At 33.7% G+C, this 13,232-nt stretch overlaps 2 protein-coding genes and 1 long non-coding RNA gene across 3 annotated transcripts; all 3 read right to left on the bottom strand.

Annotated features, from left to right (window-relative positions):
• Window positions 1-2,501: 2,501 nt before the first annotated feature.
• On the bottom strand, window positions 2,502-8,712 carry LOC105134439 (probable receptor-like protein kinase At5g39030). Its single transcript, XM_011038845.1, has 5 exons — window positions 8,665-8,712; window positions 8,430-8,493; window positions 8,300-8,329; window positions 7,027-8,198; window positions 2,502-2,520 (listed from the first exon to the last, which is right to left on the bottom strand). Exons 1-4 carry the CDS (start codon window positions 8,710-8,712, stop codon window positions 7,069-7,071), a joined length of 1,272 nt encoding a protein of 423 aa, XP_011037147.1. The 3' UTR covers window positions 2,502-2,520; window positions 7,027-7,068.
• LOC105134438 (uncharacterized) lies at window positions 8,699-10,243 on the bottom strand. The gene is made up of 3 exons (XM_011038844.1): window positions 10,140-10,243; window positions 9,936-10,038; window positions 8,699-9,531 (listed from the first exon to the last, which is right to left on the bottom strand). Exons 1-3 carry the CDS (start codon window positions 10,241-10,243, stop codon window positions 8,959-8,961), a joined length of 780 nt encoding a protein of 259 aa, XP_011037146.1. The 3' UTR covers window positions 8,699-8,958.
• Window positions 10,244-12,114: 1,871 nt separating this feature from the next.
• LOC105134365 (uncharacterized) lies at window positions 12,115-13,232 on the bottom strand. The gene is made up of 3 exons (XR_843968.1): window positions 12,944-13,232; window positions 12,588-12,857; window positions 12,115-12,411 (listed from the first exon to the last, which is right to left on the bottom strand). It is a non-coding gene; the product is annotated as an uncharacterized LOC105134365 (long non-coding RNA).

Genomic DNA, 13,232 nt, shown 5'->3' with positions numbered 1-13,232 from the left:
ATTAACCTTGGGTACAACAGGTTTAGTTTAGACCATTGTACGTATTACAATAGATTTGAAGAAGATTTCATCATTTTGTTGTTATACATGGATGACATGTTGGTGATAGGCTCCAACAAAGATCGAGTCCAAGAATTGAAGGCACAGTTGGCTAGGGAGTTTGATATGAAGGACTTAGGACCAGCAAACAAGATTTCAGGGATGCAAATTTACAGTGACAGAAGTAAGAGGAAGATTTGGCTTTCTCAAAAGAATTATTTGAAGAAGATCTTGTGACACTTCAACATGCAAGATTGTAAGCCAATTTCCACCCCACTTTCTATTAACTTCAAATTATCCTCAAGTATGTCTCCAAGTAATGAAGCAGAGAGAATGGAGATATCTCGAGTACCGTATGCATCAGTAGTGGGAAGTTTAATGTTTGTTATGATATGTATAAGACCAAACATTGCACAAGCAGTAGGAGCAGCTAGTCAATACATGATAAATCCTGGTAGAGAGCATTGGAATACTATTAAGAGGATCTTGAGATATATCAAAGGTACCTTAGATGTTGCATTATGTTATGGAGGATCAGAATTTGCTGGTGACCTTGAGAAAAGAAAATCCATTACAGGCTATGTATTCATAATTGTAGGAGGAGCTGTGAGCTAGGTTTCTAAACTTTAGACTATTGTAGCATTGTTCATAACAAAAGCTGAGTACATAACAGCCACACAAGCTTGTAAAGAAGTAATATAGAAGAAGAAACTTATGGAGGAGCTCAGGCACAAACAAGAGAATATTCTTTTGTATTGTGATAGTCAGAGTGCTTTACATATTGTATGGAATCCAACATTTCATTCAAGAACAAAACACATAGATATTCAGTATCACTTTGTTCGCGAAATGGTGGAAAATGGAAGTGTGGATTTTCAGAAGATTCACACAAAGGAAAACTCGGTAGATGCTTTGACCAAATCGGTCAACACTGATAAGTATATATGGTTTATATCCTCTTACGGTCTAGCAGAAATGTAAGCAATATGAAGATGGCAAGTATAGAAAAGATAGAAGAAGAATCACAGATAATGAAGTGTGAAAACTTGATTAATTTATCAAAGTCTTTAAGTGGAAGAATGTGAAACCACCTAAGCATTATTGACAAAGTCAATAATCTTAGACACCAATTGGTGCTACAAATTCAACATTGTTGGGCACCAATTTGGTGCCACTTGTAGCACCAATGGCTGCCCTTGATTCATGTATGGATGTTTGCCTATAAATAGACAAAGCATCCAAGCTTTAATATAACAATTCAAGAGAGAAAATTGAGAGCAAGTAGAGAGAAACAAGAGAGGGTGAAGAGAGAGTATCTCACAAAATTGTAAGGTATTTGTGAGATAGTAAGTGAGGTGTTTTCTCCTATTATTAGAGAGATTTTAATTGTTTTTCTATTAGTATTGAGATATTGTAATTCTCATATTATTTAGTAAAATCCTTCTATACTTATCTATGGACGTAGCCCAATTAAGTGAACCACGTAAATTTTTATGTGTCATTTCTCATTTAATTCAGTCCTTTATCTTTTTATCTTGTTGAGTTGATATCTTAACAAATCAAAATGTGGTGCGTGTTTTACTGCCGGGTATTTTATCCAAACTCTCCAAATTACAGTTCCTCAAGCTTCATCAGGAATCTAAGTTGTTCTCTCAGTCAGTGGAGGTGATGTTTCCGGATTATATGATTTGGAAACTTTGGAATGCAACTTCCGTGATCTAAGCGCTGCCAGTTTTTTCCGCCGATTAGAACCGAGATCTTCACTAATTGCATGCAAGGTTACTGTAGGACGACCTTGTTTCTCTTCACTCGAAGATTTAAATTATACAAGATCGAAGTCAGGGTTAATTAAAGAGGCTTGGTTTTATGACCTCATGATTGACAATGCAACTTTTCTGTTCCCGGGCTTCATTACAAAAGCAGTTTTTGTGAGTTGTCAAAACATGAGAACCTTATGTCCATCATATGAAATTAAAGGGCTTGAGATTCTACACCTTGATGATTTGATGATCTTAGAAACCCTTTTTGAAGCAGAACCTTCAGAGCTACGTGCTGCTGGTGTCTTTAGCATCCTCAGAGAGATCGTGATACATAAATGTCATCGGACGAACGTGCTGCTCCCTCCTTGATTGTTGTCTACACTCCGATTGGAAGTGATTGTAGTCGAAGATTGTTACAACAAGCAGGAGATAATGGGAAGTGGTGAAGTTTTGGTACACGAAAAGGAGCTTCTCTCTCTTCATGGTAGTTTTGACACGACATTGAGGGTTTTGGTATTGAAGAAATTACCGAATTTGAAAAGCATTTATTCTGGAAGACTTCAATGCAATTCTCTCGAAGAAATTACCGTGGGTGATTGGCCGCAGCTAACGAGGATCCCGTTCACTATTTCCCATTCTCTTAGGAAAATTGAAGTAGATCCTGAAAGTTTGTTGAACACAATTGAGAATGTTTTATGATTTCTAGCCATTTGCTATCATTCCGGGGATGAAATTAGGATTTTATGACTTCTAGGGATTGTTTTGTATTTTGGTATTGGAACCTTTGCCTAATAGTAAAGGAATGACGTCATGCTATTTATGTAAGGAGTGCTCGGGAGGGTGATAGAAATTAACAATTCAGAATTATTTTTATTTAAAAATTATTTTTATTATTAGTATATTAAAATAATTTAAAAATATTAAAAAAATAATGAAATATTGGATTTAGAAATTAACATTTCAGAAGTGACAGCATCCTGTAGATAATGTTTTTTTAACCCGGTTCCTTCCAGCATCAACTTCACTTAAACATTTCATGCTTATCCTCGGCAGACAGTCTACAACGCCAGTGCTGATAATGTTTTTTCCAGTTGTAAAAATCATTGCTTCCCTGGGAGAGAGTGGCTTGTGCCTTGAACACTCTATGGAGCATCGACTATTGAAAATTATTTTTGGTAAGTCATCATCAAGAACATGGATTTGACAGCACTAAAGAGGTTTGGCATGTTGATCACATATAATTAAACCATACTCCTGCTTGGGAATTCCTTGACTGCTCTTTGATTGGAACCTAGAGGCCTCTTTCCTTTCTCTATAAGAGGACACTATATTTGCCTTTTATTTGTGATATTCTTTTCTAATGGAATTTCAAGATGAATATCTTTGGAATCAAAAAAAGATAAAAAAAACTCACAAAATCATATTCAAATTAACTATTTAGATTGTAAATTCTAAATTCAACTCAGCATTAATAACAAAATTAATTTTATAATATAATTTAATTACTTTAATACAAAAGTTGATATAAATTCATAATTAATTTCTTGGAACTCTCTTTTTAGATTCAATAAAAAAAACTTAGAAAAATTGTTAAGAGATGCATTTATATTTGTCTATAAATCTGAAAACTCAAAACTATAAGATTAGAGATGTTACAAGTACACTTTTTCAGTAAAATATTGCTAAAAGATTGTTGTTGGGAGATTAAAGGATTAGGCATCACTTATTGTTTTATTTCATTGATTTTATTTAATTTTTTATTAAGATAAATTTATTGTTCTCCATACAATGAACTAATTTATTATTATTTTATGATATTAAACTTGAATGTTTTCTTCTATTATTTAATATCTTGTATCTTATAATTGATATGTTTTAATTTTAAGCAAATAAAAAAATTAATTTTTTTAAAATAAAAAAATAAACAAGTTCTAAGAGTGTTTGTTTTCATGATTTCATTTTTTTTTCAAGATTTTTAAAATATTTTTAAATTTAGTTTTTATTTAAAAAACATCTCAGTGATATTATTTAACTATTTATCGATTATTTTGATTTATTAATATTAAAAATAAAATTAAAAAACATTATTTAATTTATTTTTAATTAAAATTATTTTAAAAAATATCTATGATGCATACCAAACACCAATTAAGAAATGAACCCAAGACTAGACAAAGAACAAACCAAGCACATCAATCATTTGTTGAGAGAGGATGTTCTTCTAGAAAGACCTGTAGGCAAGTGTTCTTCGACTAGAAGATACGTATTGCCAGCAGCGAAGCTAGTGGGCCAAGCATTTGAAAGAAATACGAAGATGATGAAGTTTAAAAATTCAAGAATATAAAATAAAAGGGTATTTGATGTTAGGGATTGTGGTTTATTAATATGTTAAAATATTTTGATATTTTTTAATTTAAAATATTTTAAATACACTAAGAATATCTTGGATACCTACAATAAAATAATCTTAATTGAGAGACTTAAAGATCCTTCAATGATAAAATTAATATTTTTTGATAAAAATAAAATATAAGAATATTCTAAAAAGATACTCTAAAATTATAAATATAATAAAAAATTGAAGATTGTAAACCTTTGTTATAAAGCTTTTAATATATATTTATAACCTACAAATCTTGTTTTTTTTTAAAAAAAAAAAGAATCCACAATGTAATTATCTTAATAATATTTAATAAGAGATAAATATTTATTACCTGATAGAAATATGATGAGTCTTTGAAAAACTTTTATATATCTAAAAAGATGTAAGAAAAATAGAGTTTAAGACGTTAAATTTAGCTAAGCCTACAAAGACCGAGTTTTTCCATGGGGTTAGATCCAAAGGAAGTCAATCATTCTCTTAGAGTTAAGAGAGGATAATCATTATCTTAAATGTGGCTGATTGCCAAGTCTAAACATCCATGCTAGACTTACGCTACTTTGAATTTTATATGTGTGTCAGGCCCATGCTATCTACATATGTTAGCTTAAACTTAACTGACTGTTAAATTTAAGCATTTTGAGTTTATAATGTTTGTCAAACTCATGTTATCCCAAATTTGATATGCTATTAAGTCTAAGTACCTAAAAGAATTGCCTTTTTAATTTAGCTCTACCAAGAGACAGTTCAAAGTCCAAAAATTTTAAGAAAAATAAAACAAAACCTACGATAATACAAGAAATTTGAAACACTATAAAAAAAAAAACAAAATTGACCAAAACAAGAACACTTAGGCTTGAAACCTAATTTTGAAAGATCAATCATTATAAAAAATACACAATCACTTCATGTAGGAAAATTATTTTTTTAATCACTTCAAAAAAAATTTTAAGTTTAATTCAACAACAGCATCTTTAGATATCTTATTTTTAAGATATTAACATAGCCTGAAATAATCAAGCCTTTTTTTAAGTTTATGCTTGTCCTCGTTATACATAAAAATTCTGTTAGACCATATAAGTAGAAGATCAAATCCATACATGAATGCTCACAACCTTGTATTTCTAAAAGCCCGGCTGCATTATCCTAACCTGTAATGTGCTGTTGTCGTTTAGCCAACTGATAAATACTCTATCAAAAACGACATATCTTTCTAACATCTGGAGGTATAGATTACAGTTTCACCTCAACTGATAAATACTCTAGAAAACCAAAACCAATCCGAATGAATTAAATGTTTTATAAACAGTTATTGTTTAAGTCGGATTTGAGTATAATTAAAAGAACCGATAATGAATACTATACATATATAAAAATTTTAAACTTAAAGGTTGTTTGTTGGTCTCGTTCTCAACCGTCTCTATCTATGAACATACTGCTCTCAAGGTCAACTCTACTTCTTTCTCTTTTCTTGGCCTATTGCTTTCTCTCCATCTGTGGATCGTGCTCTTTCTCATCATTTGCAATGTTGGCGTGCTGTGCTCAGTAAAGAAGGACACCCTCTTTTGGATGATGGATTGGCGAGGATGAATAGGATGATTAGGGGAGAGATTGTGCTTACTGAGGAGACCATGGTTCCTAGCATACTTATGCCTGATGCACCTGAGACTGCATTAGGAACAGAGCCAGCAGGTCAAGCATTTGAAATGGATATCAATAACATCTCATCTTCCTTGATGAAGGATGTTGAGTTGAGCAGTGGTATAGAGAACATGATACACAAATGTCATAGATTGAAGGTGCTGCTCCCTGCTTGGTTGTTGTCTAGACTCCGATTGGAAGTGATTGGAGTGGAAGAATGTGATGAAATCGAGGAGACAATAGGAACAGATGAAGAGGGGAGAACCCATCAGAGGATAGTTTCTTGCTTTGATACGACTTTGAGCGTTTTGGTATTGAAGAAATTACCGAATTTGAATAGCATTTATTCTGGAAGACTTCAATGCAATTCTCTCGAAGAAATTGCTATGGATGATTGCCCGCAGCTAACGAGGATTCCGATCACTATTTCCCATTCTCTTAAGAAAATTGAAGTAGATCCTGAAAGTTTGTTGAACGCAGTTGAGCATTTTTTTTAAAGGCCTTGCCTCTTACCCACAAGAAGATGCATTTCACAGCTAGAACCTAGAAGCAGAGCTCTCTGGTGAATGCCATGACCGGAAAGCAAGCTTCATTGTCTCCTCTCTACTTTTCGTTTTTTTTTTTTTTTTTTTTTTTTTTTTTTTTTGGAGAAACAGAAGATTTCTGCATCAAATTCACCCATCTGTTTCAATATTCATTTCACAGCACCCATTATGGTCATGGTTTCCAATCCTGTTTTGTTGTGATTGGTTCCTCGTGGCTTATGCAAGATATGGTAATGTGAAAATGGTGACGCTAGATCGATTATCATGGGGTTGAACATCGACAAGAAGCCATTGTTGGTGGAAGAAAATGAAATTAAGCCCCTGTGTTCGGAATCCCTATGAGAGCAAATCCCTGTGATAGTCTCTCGTTAATTTGTAGCCAAAATATTACTCTGCTAGAGACAAATACGATAATTAAAATGTAGAACATGTAACAGTTATCATGGAGGATGTGGCATCCTCGATAACTGCTATGATTGCCAAAGAGAGTGGAAATCTGATAGTTAACACAATACAGAACATCTTTGTATGATGATTATATAGACCACACCGAAGAAACAAGCCGCAGCTTGAACTCTAAATTAGGTAAACACAAATCAGATAAAAGTATTGCAAATTATCATAATGTTTATCATCATAAACAAGTCCGGAAGCGCAATTATTCCCTGCATGTAAGCAAGCAGAGCATTCCACATCGTATCACTCAGTACGCATTTTCAACCAAACTGGTTGATTCGGTAGACTCACCTGACAACGATGATGACTCTCCTTCAATGTTTGTTGGCGTCTCATCTAGATTTAAGACAGGCTTAGGAGGCAATTGCAAGTTTTCCAAATCTCCTTCAAGCATCTCCACAACATTCTTCATTGTAGGCCGATCCATTGGTTTCATTTGTATACACCACAATCCAACCATAATCATCTTCTTCACGATCTTACTTTCTTCCTCAGTGGCATCGTCTCCGATTTCTATGGCCTTTCCATCAGATACTTGGTCATGAACCCAATATGGCCAGTAGATTTGACTTGAATTTTCTGCCAAAGCGTTTACATTCTTCCTTTTACCTGCCATTTCCAATAGCAGCATTCCAAAGCTATAAACATCAGCTTTATATGAGACGCGTCCAATGTTTTTGTAGAACAGTTCAGGAGCCATGTATCCTATGGTGCCCCTTGCTGCAGTAAGAGACGTGATGCTGCCATTTGTTGGGTACAACCTAGCGAGCCCAAAGTCAGAAACTTTTGGAGTGAAATTTTCATCGAGAAGAATGTTGTGAGGCTTGATATCAAAATGAAGTATTTGCATGTCACAGCCTAAATGAAGATAGTCGATACCACGAGCCACTCCAAGGGAAATCTGATGCAGTTTTTGCCAGCTTAAAGAGATTGATCCTTCTCGAGAAAACAAGTGTCTATCAAGAGATCCATTAGGCATGAAATCATATACAAGAGCACGCTTTGATCCTTCGGCGCAAAAACCGATTAGCCGCACCACATTAGTATGGTGAATCCTTCCTATGGTAGCAACTTCATTTATGAAATCCTGTCCATTAGCTTTCGATTTTCCCAACAATTTTACTGCTGCAAAACGCCCACTGCGAAGCTTTCCTTTGTAAACTGTACCAAAGCCTCCTTCACCCAATTTGTCCTTGAAACCTCTAGTAATCTTCCTGATATCTGAGTAGGAATACCTTACTGGCATCAGGTTATTCTGACCCTGTAGGAATTGTTCAACTGTATCGTATACTGATAAATGTCTCCTTCGCCATTTGTAGATCAAAAATACAATCACACATGGAGTCCCACAAACAACTTTTAGCCCATGAAGTAGTGCTGTGTAGGAAATTTCCAGAAAACGATCAAGTTTTGTGATCTTATTTGTTGTCTCCACTAGAAATTTGTTGCGAAACTAAAGAAATGAAGGAATCTCTTACCAAATAAAAAGGATATAAAGCGGAGATAATCTGCAGAAAATGGTGAACAAAATTACAATTACTATTCAAGAAACAACAATCCTTATTTCACAAACATGTCGTTTAAAGAAACTCGTAAGAACACACAAACATGGTGAGATGCAGAAAGAGAACTCGCACCTATCACTATGTAGAGTATCCTTCGCCGGTAGCCTCTACCAAAATCTGTCGAGAATTTAGGTTAAAAACGAATTCTAATGGTATACGCAACAGTAAATGCGAAAGAAAATAGAAAATAGCGCACACAATTTAATAATGTGACTTGAACTAATTAATGTATATCCATGGTCAGGTTAAGATGAACCAAACGTTTCACTGTGTCAAACCTGAATTGCAAAAGACCAATGAATCTGTCCAACTACCTTAAACCACATTATAGTCAGAACATTTTACAATGTGAACATGAATGAATCTTATGATCAGTGCACTATAGTAGAATCCACAGGTAATGGATGCTCACAATTTGCACATGAACATCTGGGGACAGTGCAATACTGTGCTAATGCCCAAAAAAAATGAAAAATTGAAAAGTAAGCCAGAGAAAATATATGGAACCACCTCAAATCACAAGTTATTTATAGGCTTATGAATCAAATCTGAAGCAACTTAATCATCAAGTGTTACATACAGATGCCAATGCATTGACGACGGTCTGAGCTGTCGATGTAGCAGCCCTTTGTGCAATTTTCACAGTAGACGTTGTACCATGAAAGCTCAAACCCATATGCCAGGTCACTGTGTATTTCTTCGAAGGACTTGTCTGTGTAGTTCTTCTTTGGAAGCAAAAATATTTTCTCTATGCTGCACAGTTCCATCAAATCCGAGGCAGTCATGCCCCCAAGAGTCACATAATTCGAAAGAGTCACAAGAGAAGAGTTGGAATAATTTCCTGATCCATAGTTAAGGCTGTAGGGAGCCGTGTCCACATAAAGAGGAGAATTCACTGTATTTTCACAGCTCATGAAAATCATAGGCAGTGGCAGTGTAGGTGGTAACCGGTCCCCCCGATAGTGCCCCCGATAGTAAACGGAACGTTCACTCGCTCCTGGCGGCCCCAGCTTGTATTTATACCATGTGTATGGATCTCCGTCACTGAAGTTATCAAATGCCAAAGAATAACGAGGGATGGAGCAGCAATTTTCTTGTACACCAGCATCTACCACTCGGATTGTGAAGTTACCGTAGTCGATTGCCTGCACGTAGTATTTACCTGAATATAAATTTAATACTGTAGAAATATTGTTCTCGCACATCAGAGTATATTTATTGTTTCCGCAGCTTTGTGGATCAGTGTTTAGTCTGAAAGGGTAGCTTATGTTTTGGATATTGCCGCATGAAGAAGGAGCACAATGAGCAGCGATGTTGCTAGAATGGCAAGTTTGGAAGACTAATAGCTGTAAAAGAAAAGCTACGTAGCAAGCCAAAGGCACGTTCATTCCTCTAAACATGGGGAAGGCTGAAGTGATACACAGTGTACACACAATTTTGCATTAACTATTCTTCTTTTTTCCTTTTCTTTTTTCTCCAACAAAAACTATTGAATTTCGGAGTGGAAGCTACTGATAATGCAATGAAAGGTGAAGGAGAACACCACTACCTGGTCGTCCTTTGAAATGTCAGAGTCATCGGATAGGAATAGTAGCAAAGCAGACAGTGAGTTAATTATTGATCCACCATTCAACACTACTTTCCCACCTCCTCTGAAATGTCAAAATCATTTACTTCAAAAAGTTAGAAAAAAAAAAAGAAATCCAACGAGCCTGACAATTTTCTTGGAGCATCTCATCAAAAACCAAAACACCCAATCCTGTCCAAATCCATGAGATATTCCAAGATATGCTTCCTTCCGTTGCTGGGTAAAGATAGTGACAATGTTGAAAGTGAACTGATTTCTGAAAATGTCATCGATAGTTTCAGGGATTTTCTAAACTTTAATTACACTAAAATTTTAACTTAAAATATCAAAATATGTATGGAGATTCTAGACATAGTATTTATATGGAATGAAACAGCCAGAACAGAACTAGAACGTTCTGACTAGAATTTGGGCTAAATTTTTGCAATAGAACAAGATTCTGAGCGAGATGAAATCTATTCCGATTTATTTTATTTTTTTAACTGAAATGAGATATACCGGCCATTTCAAATGGAACGAAATAAATTGACAACCTTGGTTCACATAGCAAAACTTTTCCCCTTAACGACCCTCAAGTCAATGACGATAAATTACACGCTTCTTAGTTATTTCTTGTTGATAATTTCGCATCCATCTCAACTCCTAGTCTCTTCTGCATGGGATAAATTAGGAAATTATCACACAAAATTAAAATAAATGGTGCAATGACACAAAAGCAAAATGGTATGACACAAAATAGTCTTTTAGAAATGCGACATTTACTAAATGTTGTTATTTCAAATCACTACAAGAGTATTATCATGCTTTAGAATAGTGACATTTAGTAGATGTCACGCTTCTGAACTATAAAAAGATAGTTGTCATGTTCAACTGATTGATTCATTTATAATGATTAGTAAAATTACTCGATTGATTTCGAAAATAATAAAAAAAATTATAAAATTATCAAAACTAGAGAGTTTCACTAGATTTTTTTATATCTAAAGATATAATGGTTTACATAGCATAGTAAGGTTACCCTAGGTAAAACAACCTTTAAAAAATCTTATAAAAATTTGAGTACAATCCAACAATCAGATCAAAAATTATAATCTTTTTAAAATGTTATTTTGATCTTGCATGATCATACGTCCTCTTGGGCCTAAACATGTTCATTAGTCCATAAATACATAGGTCATCCAAGTAATTTGTTTAAGGCAGATCTACACCTGACTACTTAGAATCATATGTTATCATAAGCCCGACTAAAATAAATTTTTGAGATTTTTTAGTCTACAAGTTGGATAAAAATATATATTTTGACTCATAAAACATATTTAAAATAAAAAATTAATAAAATTATAGTTTTTGTATAAAAAGATCGACTGATTAATACACCTAGATCAAACTGGTCGATTAGAAGATTGAAGTTTCATATTGTCGCACTTCTGAACCGTGATATTTACTAAATGTTGCTATTCTTACTAAATGTTGCTATTCTAAAGCAGGATAACTATCTTGTCATGCGTTTTAATAGTGACATTTAATAAATATCATGTTTTTGAAGCGTTACAAGTTGAAAGTAAGTTATTTCATCAATATTTTTCTTTGTTATTCTTCTAAATTTTTAAGTTTATTATACTAATTTGACCAAAAAAAAATCCTTCACCATAAGCTTTAAGAGTGAGACCATGTAATTAAAATTCACTTAATAGAATCTAGTTTCCTACTAATTCTATGCAATCCAAATAGTTTTTTGAATTTTTAAATATTTTTTTGTTAGAAAATTTAAAAATAATTCAGTTTAGTTTCAATTTTAAATTAAAAAACATCACTCAAAACAAAATTATATCAATATGAATCAAAACAAACCAAATAAAATTTTTTATTAAAAACTAAAGTTATGTTATAAACTAAAAACTCATTAAATTAAGGTAGTGTTTGATATTATAATAGTAATTGTTTTTGAAAGTATTTTTTGTTTGGAAATGCATCAAAATTATTTTTAAAAAAAATTATTATTTTTTATATCATGATATTAAAATAATCTAAAAAGAATAAAAAAAATTAATTTTTTTAAAAATATGATGTAGCCGCATCAACAAACCGCCTCTAAAACTTGCTGAAATTGCTCAATTAAAGGCTTGATCAAGTCAACCGAGCTTTAGCACGCATCAACGTTAGATTAGCTTTGATTAAAAATTAAACAAAGTAAACATACGAAGAAATGAGTCCTAAATGCCAAAAAAATAAAAATAAAAAATAAAAAGAATCATTCCATTTCGAGATTGGCTGTAGGCTTAGGCCTTGGACTATGTTATTAGCTACAAATTAATCAACGATTGCTTTGTGCCAAATTTTGCAGGCTGGCGGGAGCATGCATGCTCGTTGTTTACTCACTGTAACCTGCGGGGCTCGCATGACTCACCCGAAGTTCATTGTCTATGCAAGGATAACTCTGATAAAAAACAGAAGAGAAGAGAAAGCGAAATCAATCTCTAGAATGTAGATATAGTTACCAAGAAACAGTAACAGGTTGGATTGATGGCAGCAGAAAGAGTAGCTTGAAGGTAATCAAAATGGCCATAATAAGCAGGACAGTGCAAGCAAGTTCTTCCATTAAGCGAATCAAACCTGAAAATCTCTAGTAAAAATCAATTAGATAACATCTAGCATCCTTTAAGCTTGAGCCTCCTGTGTCTGTCAACTCCAATACAACAGCACGTGGACATCAACTAACTGAGAGATGCCAGTTTTTGAAGTGTTTAGGCAGTGTTTCTTGCGCTTTCTTCAACACTGACTGCAAGTAGTTCCCCTCGAGCTTCAAGTCTCAGCTGTGAATGTCTTCATACCTGCAATCTATCCATGAAGTTTCCACCGCACTTCCATCTTCATTTGAAGTGCCTGATCAATTTAAAAGCTTATCTATTGAACATGACAACTCTGAGTTAACAAAAAGCTTCTGAATTATTACTTCAATAAAATCCCACCATAAAGCACATAGAGATTAAGTCAATAATCATTCATTAATTGGATGGTGATTTCCATCACTGCAGATTCCCCTGCTACCTTGAATGACTGCAGACTCTTTGAAATGGTCATCACCACTTTGAATCTCCTTGTCATTTGCAAAAAAGAGAACCATATAACAACACCCTATTATTAGAATATAAATGAGAAAAACCAGTTATGAAGAGAGTTTATTCATCTGATTTTTTATAATTTAGAATCACCTTCTTGCATGCTTTCAAGTTTCAATGTCGATATAGGGCTGTTGAC

This window comes from Populus euphratica, unplaced genomic scaffold (genome assembly GCF_000495115.2).
Source record: "Populus euphratica unplaced genomic scaffold, PopEup_1.0 scaffold67.1, whole genome shotgun sequence".
Taxonomy (NCBI): Eukaryota; Viridiplantae; Streptophyta; class Magnoliopsida; order Malpighiales; family Salicaceae; genus Populus; species Populus euphratica.
This window is presented reverse-complemented; position numbering and strand designations above follow the sequence as displayed.

Bases quoted from the DNA above. Each gene is read 5' to 3' on its own strand.
- LOC105134438 (XM_011038844.1), bottom strand. From the start codon at position 10,243: ATGACATTTTCAGAAATCAGTTCACTTTCAACATTGTCACTATCTTTA. The intron at 10,039-10,139 runs GTGTTTTGGTTT...TTGACATTTCAG, and splicing joins ATGGATTTGGACAGGATTGG to AGGAGGTGGGAAAGTAGTGT. The intron at 9,532-9,935 runs GTAGTGGTGTTC...TACTACGTGCAG, and splicing joins ACATTTCAAAGGACGACCAG to GCAATCGACTACGGTAACTT.
- LOC105134439 (XM_011038845.1), bottom strand. From the start codon at position 8,712: ATGTGGTTTAAGGTAGTTGGACAGATTCATTGGTCTTTTGCAATTCAG. The intron at 8,494-8,664 runs GTTTGACACAGT...AGATTTTGGTAG, and splicing joins ATTGGTCTTTTGCAATTCAG to AGGCTACCGGCGAAGGATAC. The intron at 8,199-8,299 runs GTAAGAGATTCC...TTTCCTACACAG, and splicing joins CTTTATATCCTTTTTATTTG to CACTACTTCATGGGCTAAAA.